Source organism: Electrophorus electricus, chromosome 14 (assembly GCF_013358815.1).
Source record: "Electrophorus electricus isolate fEleEle1 chromosome 14, fEleEle1.pri, whole genome shotgun sequence".
Lineage (NCBI taxonomy): Eukaryota > Metazoa > Chordata > Actinopteri > Gymnotiformes > Gymnotidae > Electrophorus > Electrophorus electricus.
In genome coordinates, this window is record NC_049548.1 from 14,109,645 (window position 1) to 14,121,837 (window position 12,193).

The 12,193-nt window shown below is 45.7% G+C and overlaps 1 protein-coding gene across 8 annotated transcripts in view; it reads left to right on the plus strand.

Annotated features, from left to right (window-relative positions):
• baiap2b (BAR/IMD domain containing adaptor protein 2b) overlaps positions 1-12,193 on the plus strand; it is a 54,002-nt gene that overhangs the window by 13,219 nt on the left and 28,590 nt on the right. For 7 of the 8 annotated variants that reach the window (XM_035533760.1, XM_035533761.1, XM_035533764.1 and 4 more), the window contains exon 3: positions 2,226-2,312. The exons of the other annotated variant lie outside the window; for it this stretch is intronic. In XM_035533760.1, the coding sequence (XP_035389653.1) occupies positions 2,226-2,312 (87 nt within the window). The remainder of the gene's footprint in view (positions 1-2,225; positions 2,313-12,193) is intronic. 8 annotated transcript variants of the gene reach the window in all.

Consider the following 12,193-nt stretch of genomic DNA (forward strand, 5'->3'; position numbering starts at 1 on the left):
TCTCCTGGCAGCTTGAGTTAACCTCATGTAGCAGAAAAACACACTGAAGACACTGAAACCCTGTATGTATGTGTGCGTGCTCGTGTGTGTGTGTGTGTGTGTGTGTGTGTGCGTGCCTGTGTGTGTGTGTGTGTGTGTGTGTGTGCGTGCCCGTGTGTGTGTGTGTACGTGCCCGTGTGTGTGTGTGTGCGTGCCTGTGTGTGTGTGTGTGTGTGTGTGTGTGTGTGTGTGTGTGTGTGTCTGAACACACATATATATATACCCATGCAGACTCACAGGTTAAAAATAGGAGCAACTCCCCTCAGTGGCAGCATGGCTGGGCTGATGCCACGCTGGGCTGGAAGATCTATCACAGAATGACTGGTGGGTATTCACTGGAATAGTAAATATCCCAGTCCTCCAGGGAACAGACCGGAAACCCTTACCACTGCATTAATGAGGGCTGCAGATGGGAGCCTTCAGGGCATTTTCAAAAGGAAAAAAGGTTTTTATGTAAACCAGCTGTTCACTGGTACAAATGGGATCAAAGCAAATTAGTGAGGTTTTCTTTTTAATTAACAGTAAACTATGCACTATCCTGGTTAGTTAGCCTTTTCCTCGCTATTATGCAACTGAATCTTCTTTTCGGCTAACTGCCAAGCTAACCCAAGCTAACCCAAGTGTTTGGGCTAAAAAACAAAAAACAAAAAACACAGCACTGTGGGTGACAGTGGGGTGTCCAGGCCTGGATCTGAGGCTAGGATCAGACGGCACAAATGTAAGTACACAAGATGTGAACGTGGGCCTGAACCGCCTGGCAGAACAGAAGCCTGTGCTCTTCTGCAGGTGGCTTCCAGGAGGTTATGTAGAAGAGCCTTCACAAGAAGTGAACAAGAGGAGCTTCCGACCGCGCTGACCTGGAAGCCGCAAACTAGTGCGATTTAGAGGAATCATGGCTGCAAAGCACACAGTGTTGGGGAGGGAGACAGAGAGAAACCAGTTTAAAAAATGTGGGGCTTTTTTTTTGGTTGGTTTTTTTGGGGGGGAGGGGTTGTGGAAGAAACCCTTCTTCCACAGTTGAGTGTAGCATGTGAGAGTCCTGCGCCTGCACCCACAGTCGCTCTGTTCAGACCCGATCAGGGTATTTTTGTTGCCTCTTGGCAGAGGTGTGAGTGTCTGCTATGAGCTGTGTTCATCATGCTCCAGTAATCCTCTTTTCTTCCTCGGGGCACTGGAGGAGTGAAGTCCGCAGATTTGGAGCCCCTAATCTCTTCCTGAACCAGGCCACACGTCTCCCTATGGCAGGCCTTTGTGCAGAAGCTGGCAGACGGGTGCATGCGCTTGTACCGGGGCCGTCTGCTGACGGAGGGGCTAACGCACTACCTCCACCTCTTCTGCTTGCTATCTCATTTGCATTGCAGATTGTGCTGACCCATGCATAAATGCCCTAATTGGTGATTTTTAGCTGCATCATAGCGGGAACTGGCTTAATTTATTCAAATTATACGCCTTCTGAGCTCTTTGTGACTCATTCATTGGCAGTCAGGGCAGATTTGTACATTATGCAACGACATTTGTTAAAAGTTGAGAGACTCAGAAGCTCCTGGTTGTTTTCTTTCATTGTCAGAGAGACACTCCTGACAGGAGTGCATCTGATGAGGCAGCATCTCGACCACACCACTACTGTCTTGTGGCTGTGTTAAGATGAGCTCACTGGTGCAGTGCAGACACAGGTGTGACCAAAGCTCACTGGTGCAGTGCAGACACAGGTGTGACCAAAGCTCACTGGTGCAGTACAGACACAGGTATGACCAAAGCTCACTGGTGCAGTGCAGACACAGGTGTGACCCAGAGCTCAGTGGGGTGGCACTGCAGGAAGGATGAGTGGAGGATTTGGGCCCTGCTCTGATTTGTGAGAGTGAGACCTTGGATGGCACAGGTTGGCATCTCAGACTCTCAGACAGCCTCTTGGGCATCTCAGTGGGCACCCTGGCTTGAGCAGTTTTTCTTTTACCTTTAAGGCTGAGTGAGAAGATTCTGCTTTTGTGCATCGCTTGCCAATCCTAAGCCACTCCCCTCCCACACTCCTTCAGGGCCATTGTAGAACACAAATTTTTAAGTTTTTTCCACCACCACACCTGTTGCTTTCATAGATTACGGAAGCCATGGGTTGAGGGATGCTCTGAGGGTCGGAGAGATGTAGAACATTCCCATCTCTGATGTCCCAAATGCTTCCATGTTTTCAGGTGTGACATTTGCAGCAAAAGGCTACTTCGACGCTCTGGTGCGGATGGGTGAACTGGCCAGCGAGAGTCACGGCTCTAAGGACCTTGGTGAGTTATAGACTGTAGTTTGCAGTGCCCCCTGTGTTTGGGAGGGGGATTGCAAGGATAATGGGCTTAAAAAAGGTTCATGTGTGAATGGTCTGAAATATCTGATGCATAATGCATAGTGCGGCCATTCTAAAATGTAAAACCCAACACACACAAACAAGCAATTTGTGAACATAATTAGGTTAAATGGCAGTGTAAGTTGAAGGTTTATTTTTCCAGCACACCATTGTATCCTTAACACTCTGTCTCCTGTCCTGTTTTCTCCACAAAGCACCTATGCACTTTTTAAGCAATGTAGTTTCTCTCCCTATGAGAATGTAATTATGCAGACACCCTCGAAAACTGTTCTGATCTTTGCATTTAGATTTAGGACAGTGTATGTAGGACAATACACTTAAAACCATTACAGAATATTCTGCTTTTCACTGAAATATCTAAAATACTGTTCAAAGGAACCATGTGAGAATAAGCAGTTGACATTGCTTATAGTACAGAATGTATTGGTGTTATTGATGTGTATATAGGATTTTGGTGACTCATCACCAAAAAATCATTCACTCACCAACCACTGACAAACAAGACTGAGACTAAAAAAAGAGGTTATAATACAATGAGTACAATGCAACAAAGGGTCAAAGCGCCAAGGGCAAAATAAAGCCACATCTTTTTTCGACCCCGTCAACTACCAAAGATGACTTTATTTCGTGTTATGATGATGCTACTGTTGTACTGTACAGTCCACTTCAGTACTCTTGTATGTCATTTGAAAACTTACTGGACAGAGAATGCAACAGCTAAATGAAAGATGTCTACTAGTCAAACACAAACACTGTGATTGTACTGGTTTGAACTCAGTTTTTTTGAGTCAATTGTGGAGTTTAGATTAGGAGAATATATACAAAGAACTGTAATGCACTTCAGCCTTTCACATACAGATAAGATACAGAAACATCTACAACATCTAGTGTGGAAAATATATTGGGTTGGTTCAAACTGCACTGGCCATTTATTTTTTGTCAGCAAGTAACAAACAGCACATACGGTACTGGCTTTAGATAGCTTTCAGGACTGAATCTGTTAACGTAAGGAAAAGATGAGGGACATGTCTAGTGAGGCCTCACGGCATCCTGCGTGAAAATGCTGCAGTTCAGTCACCCTGCTGCTAAATGCAGTTCTGGTCCTGACGGCGATTCTTTCTGAAAGTTTGAACGTGGCAGCTGATGGAGAGGATGATGAGTGAGCGGAACAGTGGCGCTCTTTTTTTGTTTTCATTATTCATCACGGGCTTTTTATGTCTCACCTCTCACATCTCTGAGCCTTTGTCTTTTTCATTTTCTCCCAGGATGCCTTTCTCTAAATGCATATTCAATAGGGTTCACATCCCTGCCTTCGGTTTGAGTAACAAACAAATGCTTGCCGTTACCACGCTCGATGCTGTTAGCTGATATCCAGGCGTTTTCAGCATTTAAACAATAGGAGTTGAGCAGAAATTGACTTCCTCAAAAAAGAGTGCGTGATAACAGAAAAGCTTTTGTTCAGAGGACTGTTAAATCTGTACCGCCTCAGACAGGACCCAGAATGTGTCATGACAGAACTTTGGTGGTGGAGATTGGTGTCAGCAAGGGGAACTGTCAGCCATCTGACTTCCAAGTCCTTCTAATCTGCATGGATGTCCACTTTCATAATAGAAGTGTGAGTGAGTGAGTGAGTGAGTGAGTGAGTGAGTGAGTGAGTGAGTGAGTGAGTGAGTGAGTGAGTGAGTGAGTGAGTGAGTGAGTGAGTGAGTGAGTGAGTGAGTGAGTGAGTGAGTGAGTGAGTGAGTGAGTGAGTGAGACATTATACCAGGGCTACTAACCGGGACGGAGGAAGCCCGCTTTCCAGCATGCGAGCATTTGGGCAGAAACGCACGCAGCACGGAGCACGGGAGGTGCTTGATGCACTGGCCCTGTCCTCTTCTGACTGCACAGAATGAGATTAAAGAGAGCATTAAATATGAATCACGGCTAATGGCGCGAGGCTTTTACAGGGAACCATGCTGAGGAAGTGTGAGGGGCGTCAGCTCGGGGCAGAGCGGAGGAAGCAGCATTGCATGGAACTCCCTTAATGGGGTGCGAGATTGAAAAATGATCGTTCAGGACTGTGCCATAACATGGTGAAATAAGAAATGGGGCACTTAACTTCCACTCTTGATGATTAGTCCCAGCTGGTGATTATAAATCTATTTACAGCGGAGTAAAAACGCTTATGATTTTGTTATAAGAAGCGTTGCCCTTTTTAGAGGTTTTCTGTTCACGTAAACTCACTGCCGCATCACAGGCCCTCTTAAAACTCCACGAAAAGGGGAGTTTTATTATCAGATAACAAGTTTTTTTTACAGCGGTAGCAGTGGAAAGGTTCTCCACTATGATGAAGCTCTCCACTTACAGACAGTCTGCCTCTGCTGTCTTTTTACTCACTTGTTGATGAGTATAAAAGTGAGCTTTTAGACTGAGACTTAGCAGTCTTTGTGTCTGCTTGCATGCGTGTGATTGTGCGTATACGCGTGCGTGTGTGGGTGTGGGTGCGCGGGTGCACGTTGGAGTGAATGAGCTGGAATTGGTCTCCTCAGGCTTCCTGTTCTTCTGTCTTACATACATCATACTGAGTTGGATGCACATATTCTGCAGCCTTGGAGAGAGAGAGCACATGAACGGTGCAGTGACCATTCTGAGCAACACGTCTGACCTTCGAGTGACCCTCAGTGTCATTCCGGAAGGCAGAGACAAGTATAGGAGGTGAGGAATAGGAAGCGGAAGGCAGTCGAGTCTGTCACCACGGCAATGACGGGACTCGGCGAGGAAAGAGCACGCTCGGTCTCGCTTCTGTCCTCGCTGTCCCGCCCTCCCACACACCTGTCACTGCTGACTCACAAGGAAATGAGCATCTGTGGCAAGCAATTAAAATACCCTCACGGAGTGTGCTAGGAGGCAAACTGATTACCAGCAAGAGAAAGAAACGAGGGAGAGCGGGAAAAGTGAAGGGGAAAAAAAGGGGGGGGGAAGAGAGAGAGAGAGAGAGAGAGAGAGAGAGAGAGAGAGAGAGAGAGAGAGAGAGAGAGAGAGAGAGACAGAGAGAGAGAGAGAGAGAGAGAGAGAGAGAGAGACAGAGAGAGAGAGACAGAGAGAGAGACGAGAGAGAGAGAGAGAGAGAGAGAGAGAGAGAGAGAGAGAGAGAGAGAGAGAGAGAGACAGAGAGAGAGACAGAGAGAGAGAGGGAGACAGAGAGAGAGAGACAGAGAGAGAGAGAGAGAGAGAGAGAGAGAGAGACAGAGAGAGAGAGAGAGAGAGAGAGAGAGAGAGACAGAGAGAGAGAGACAGAGAGAGAGAGACAGAGAGAGAGAGAGAGAGAGAGAGAGAGAGAGAGAGAGAGAGAGAGAGAGACAGAGAGAGAGAGAGAGAGAGAGAGAGAGAGAGAGACAGAGAGAGAGAGAGAGAGAGAGAGAGACAGAGAGAGAGAGAGTGTTTGAGAAGAGTTTGATTCAATTGCTCCGGCAAGATGACATGAAAAATATGCCTCTCCAGTTTCTGTACTGGGCAGGTGAAAGGGGCTCTACACACACACACACACGCGCGCGCGCATATTGACATAATGACTTAGCAATCGTATTTCTTGCCATTGTTAATGTGTACTCCACAGACTTTAGCTATTGTCTGTATAGTCCAGGTTACTGTGAGTTTATCAGGACTCCATCTGTATAGATCTGCAAATGGCAATTATAAGTGTAGGGAGACCCTAGCATCACTAATGAGGGAATGTCCTGACAATCAGACCTGGCAGCCCCTCATCATTTGCCACTTCTTCTCTGTCTCTCGACTAGTGTGTGTGTGTGTGTGTGTGTGTGTGTGTGTGTGTGTGTGTGTGTGTGTGTGTGTGTGTGTGTGTGTGTATACATGTACTTTCCATGTGTGACATCCTTGAGTTGAGCTCTGGCACACACTACCCCCCTTCTGCAGTCTACCCCAGCACGGATGCAGGAACGCAGACTTCCCGACGAGAACACGCAGAGAAAAATAGATCAAGCGCTCGCCTTAACGGGAGAATGGCGAATGGATGAGCGGGAATCTGCGTGTGTGTGTGTGTGTGTGTGTGTGTGTGTGTGTGTGTGTGTGTGTGTGTGTGTGTGTGTGTGTGTGAGAGAGAGAGAGAGAAGGAGAGAGGGAGAGAGAGAGAGAGAGAGAGAGAGAGAAGGAGAGAGGGAGAGAGTGAGTGAGTGAGAGAGAGAGTGAGTGAGAGATCCCTGTCCCAAAATGGCTCCTCGCTGATGTCAGCAACACCAAAAACAGCCTCCCCTGTCTGTCTGCTGTGCGTGTGTGAGATACTAAGCAGCTTCCGTTTTCCGCCTGCCCTAATATGGCCGTGCGTCGTCATGGAGCTGCCGTTTCTCGAGCTGCTATGGGGGCTCGGTGCGCTGCCTCCACAGCTCTGCCTGAAGTGCCGCGGCTTAGTTAGAGAACTGAGATTCACTAAGCGCGCATTTCAGCTCGGAACTGCACCCCAAATATAGCTTCGCTGTATTTGCTCGCTACGCAGACAGGAAATAAGCCGGGCATCTTCGGCTAATGAATGCCTACAAAAGGAGACTAATTAAAAGCCCTAATCAGTGGTTTACATACAAAAGCGCAATGGATAGCAGACCAAACACAAATGTGCTCAAGTGGTCCACGTGTAGAGCCATAACAACCACGTAACCTGTTACGACAGACGTTCGCGTCCTGCTTATTGCCTTGGACATCATCAGCATGTCCTGCCTCTTAGAACTGGGGAAATGACACTTCATGAAAAATGTCTAGTAGACAATCGGCACCCAACACCTCTTTCGTTAGTAAGTCTTTTCTTTCCCTTGCGTGTAAGTAATCTCACCTTTCTTTCGCTCGTTTTTTAGTCCTAGCAGGGGGTCATATTTAGCAGTCAGGCTCCTAATTAGATGGCTGAGCCCAAGTATGGAGAAAGGTGTTTGGTTATTGCTCGGGTCTTCTCAGGAATGTTGAGCTAAATGTTGCAGCTTTTGCTAGATCACAGGATACAAAATTCAGACATACACACACCCACACACCACTTGCCATATTTTGAACAATATGTGTGCATTTTAAAAAACACCATCTGACATTGGGAGGTCCTGTATTTTCATACCTCATGGCTTTGGTTTTTCTTACAAATCAGTTACATTTGTTCTCGGCAGCTGAAAGGAAATTAGTGTCTACTACACCACACCAGAATAGAACCTTGGGGGGGGAAAAAAAAAAAAAGAAATGTGAAATTGATTGAAAGCCAAAGCACATACAATTTTGACTAACTACAGACAAGCCTGGTGTTTGTGTGAGGGGTGGTTTAGGCCAAATGAACAGAATGGAAAGGGTAGAGGTGTATCAAAGATACTCCAGCTGTGTGAAATGATGTTTTATTCATTTTATGAAAATGTGAAAGTACATTTACACATGCGCCATCCGCATGAATTCTCTTCCTTCAGCATAGTCACTAACGCCAATCTGAAGTTGTGTAAAAACCCGTAAACGGTTAAAGTCTGACACCAGTCATAAGGTTTATTAGTCATATCTTATATTAATTCATACAGAACTAAACAAACTTGCTCACAGTACTTCCTGGAGTATTTAGCAGGATGAGAATAAATAAAAAACAAGATGTGCACATCAGTGTTCCACTTTTCCACTTGGAAATGCACAATACAGTTTAGCAACCTAGAGCATAGGAAGTTGTGTTTTAATGCCTGTTCCTGTCTGTGTCTGGGCAGCTGGTGTGAAGGCCATTTGCTGGGTAATGTGTCACTGGAAGATCAGTTTTTTTAATTAAAGGGCCACCAAACCTCTGATCAGCTCGAGTGGAATCGGCAGGTTAGGCATGCCAGCATTTTTCCAGGGGGGCGGGGGTGACTCTTATTTTAGCACACCCACATCCCCTGCAAAGGTTTTATTTCCACTCTGAGAAAGTTGGAGTCCCAGGTGTGTGATCTCAAACCATGCACTGCTGTGGGTAATGGTCTCTGCTTCTAGGCCCACCATGGAAACACACACACGTAGGAAGAGACTCAAAAGGTGAACCTGTCCACCTGTGGTCAGCACTGAGGAGAGGAGAAGGACAACATTCTGGAGGATCCACAGATAAAGGAGAGATAAGATCTGCTAAAGCTGTGGAGACTTTTGGTCTTGTTGGACAGTAGAGAGGACGTGTCTTAAGCAAACAACTCTGGCAACCAGTGAAAGTCTTTTCTATTTCTTTTAAGAAGAGCTATATTAGGTACATGAGCACAGAAGATGGTAGGGGTCTTATCAGCACACCTGTACAAGCTGTGGAGATGAGGTGACCTGTTCACCACTCACAGTGGTTGTGGCCTCACTGGTTTCTCTGCCAGTTAGTGAGGGTGGCTCTGCACTAATCAGTCTTCATTGTGGCTCTAGCAGCTGCTCACAGATGACGATGTGTAGAACCCTTCTGTCGCTTTTTCCCCATTTCAGCTTTAATGACTTTGAGCTTTAAAATTATGAAGTCATTCTGAAGTTGTTATACTTCATACGTTACATGCTTACATGTCTTCCAAAATATGGTTGATATATAGCCACATCATTTTTTAAAGAATTTTTTAAAGCCTGTATATGCTAATTAAAAACAAACTCTACTTAGCGTTAAGAAATAGAGTATTAGTTTAGGCTTTCTTGTTCTGTTTAAATAAGAGACTGTGGTTAGGCCTTACTGACAGGCACGATTACTTTGCTGTCCATTGCAAACAGAAAAATAAAAATAAAACCACAATCAGTGAGTCCCAGTTAGCAAGAGCTGCTGGGCATCACATAAGTGTCCCTGTTTGTGGTTTGCAGATATTCCAGCAAGGCGACTGGTAGCGTAGTAAAGCAGCACTCCTCACCGCCATTGTTGCTTTCAGCTGGGGAATGAGGGGCTCATGTTTGTCCAGCTTCTGGACACCACTTCACTCTGGAGCTGCCGCCTTTCGGAACCATCGCCATGGTCACAGCTGCAGAGGAGTGGAGTGAGGCGGCACTAGGAAGGAAGGGTCAGAAATCAAGATGGAGACAGACAGCCGAGGGATGGGAAATGGAAGGACTGATCTGAGAACAGATACAGGCTCAAAAGACGGCAGGCTTGAATAGAACACTGACAGTTCGCAAAAATGTTTACTGTGGGGCATTAGTCACATCATTTATTTTCAGTTGAAAAACCTTGTACTTCCTTTAATACTTGTTCCTCAGTTGGTGGCTGTCATCCCCCCCCTCTCTCTCTCTCTCTCTCTCTGTCTCTCTGTCTCTCTGTCTCTCTGTCTCTCTCTGTTCTCTAATTCATGTGTATACAGATACACACACGTTAGTTCAGCCCTCGGGTTGCTGGGTGTGGATAATGGGGCTCTGATTCTCTCCTTTCCCACACATCAGACCATCAGGGAGACAGGGTCAGTGCACATGACCCTTACACATGCAAGCATGTATGCATACACACACAGACACACATATACATACACACACACACACACACGGACACACACACACACACAACACATACATACACACACATATATAATATATAATTATATATATTATATATATATATATATACACACACACATATACACACAGACACACATATACACACACACATACGCACACACACACATACACACACACACACACACACACACACACACACATACATACATACACATATATATATATACACACACACACACACACACACATATATACACACAGACACACAGACACACACACATATATACACACACTCATACACACAGACAGACACAGACACACACACACACACACACACACACACACTCTCTCTCTCACACACAGACACACACACATATATACACACACTCATACAGACACAGACACACACACAGACACACACACATATATACACACACTCATACACACAGACAGACAGAGACACACACACACACATATATACACACACTCATACACACAGACAGACACACACACACACACACACACACACACACACACACACACACACAGGATCAGGTCAGCCTCTTTCAACAGGTCAACACTTCTCTCCCCATCCTTTCTCCTGGCTTATCCACTACTGCCGGATAGTTAGTTACACTGCACAGTCATTACCAATAACTAGTTTTTATGACCATGTACCCAACACTATTTTTCCGAGGCTTTAGAGCAGTAAATTCCCTGATGCTTGACTCCTCTTTTCCTGCCAGCCAAACCTCGAGTCCTGAGGAGAATTAACCAGACGTAAATGGTCTTTTTGAAGACAATCAAAACATTCTGGGTTCATGGCCCAAAGGCTTTTTTTTTTTGTTGTTGTTTTGGTTTAGACTTTCATTCCCACAATACATGCTTTTCTTCCTTTGTCTTATCCTTTCTTACCAAACCGTTAACTAATCTTGCCACGTACAAAGGGCAGCTATTCTGAATAGGGCAATTTTCTTTTTAAAGCCCTTTGCAGGCCTTTGAATCACCAGAGATCGCACTTTTTCTCCAGAGACCAGTGGTTTCTCGGGGAAAAACAAAGCACCTGCAGACCTTGATCACACACAGCAATATGCCGAAGCCCCGTAAGACCCCACAGCTTGTGTGATTACCAATAAGCAGCTTAGAGCTCAGCCAAGCACGGACAGCCAGTCAGGTGGAGGGATGGGGGGATGGGGGGTAGAGTGATGGAGGGATGGGGGATGGGCAGAGTGGTATTAGATTATTGTGCTGACCAGGAAATGAGTGTGCTGCTCTGGAGATGGGAGAGGGGAGTGTAAGGGGGAACATACACAAGGGCAGGGCTTGTGTGTGTCTGTGTGTGTGTGTGTGTGTGTCTGTGTGTGTGTGTGTGTGTCTGTGTGTGTCTGTGTGTGTGTGTGTCTGTGTGTGTGTGTGTGTGTGTGTCTGTGTGTGTGTGTCTGTGTGTGTGTGTGTCTGTGTGTGTGTGTGTCTGTGTGCGTGTGTCTGTGTGCGTGCGTGTGAATGCCTGCAAGTGTGTGTTTTAGCCATCTGTGCAGAGGAGAACAGGAAATGGGGAATTAACTAATCTCTAACTCGCTAACAGGTGGAAGGTGGATGGTATTCTTAGGTAGAGAAAAGCACACACACGCACACACACACACACACACACAGACACACACACACACACACACACACACAGACACACACACACACGCGCACACACACGCGCACACACACACAGACACACACACACACACACACGTTTTTAATTTTGCAGCTCTCCCTCTCTCCCAGTCATTTGTGGGTATTTGCCTTAATCCAGCAACTTTAGTTCACATCTTATATGGTGACCTGACTACAACTTTGTTAAGAATTTCAGGGGGGAACTCTAATTATGCTGATTCTCAGATTTCCTCACTGTGTCAATATGCCAGGCTGATATGCAGTCAGTTGTTATTTTTTTTTGTCCTGGCTAAGGTTAGGGTTTGCATAGGGAGGGTTGGTTCTGGAACAGAGTAAAAAAAAAAAAGCCGCATATACTCTGAGCAATCTTCTTAGGAATCTCTCCTGTGCTGCGCTTGGAAGCCAGCTCTTTGGAAAGTCCAGGCCCTGGATTTCACTGGACTAGGAGCTTTAGAGACAAGGCTAATTGTGGACATGTAATGTGAGACTCAGGACAGAACAGGTCAAAATGTAAAAAAATAATAATAATAACAACAACCAAAACCTGAGAAAAGCTTTATGAAACACAGTCTTGGACCATGTGCTTACAGCACACCCTTATTGTACAAAGTACCATGCAGATCTTGAAAAAGGATTAGAAACAATGATTGTGTATGTGTGTAAGTTCAGTGAGTGTATGTTAGAGAGACAGATTAACTCAACAAG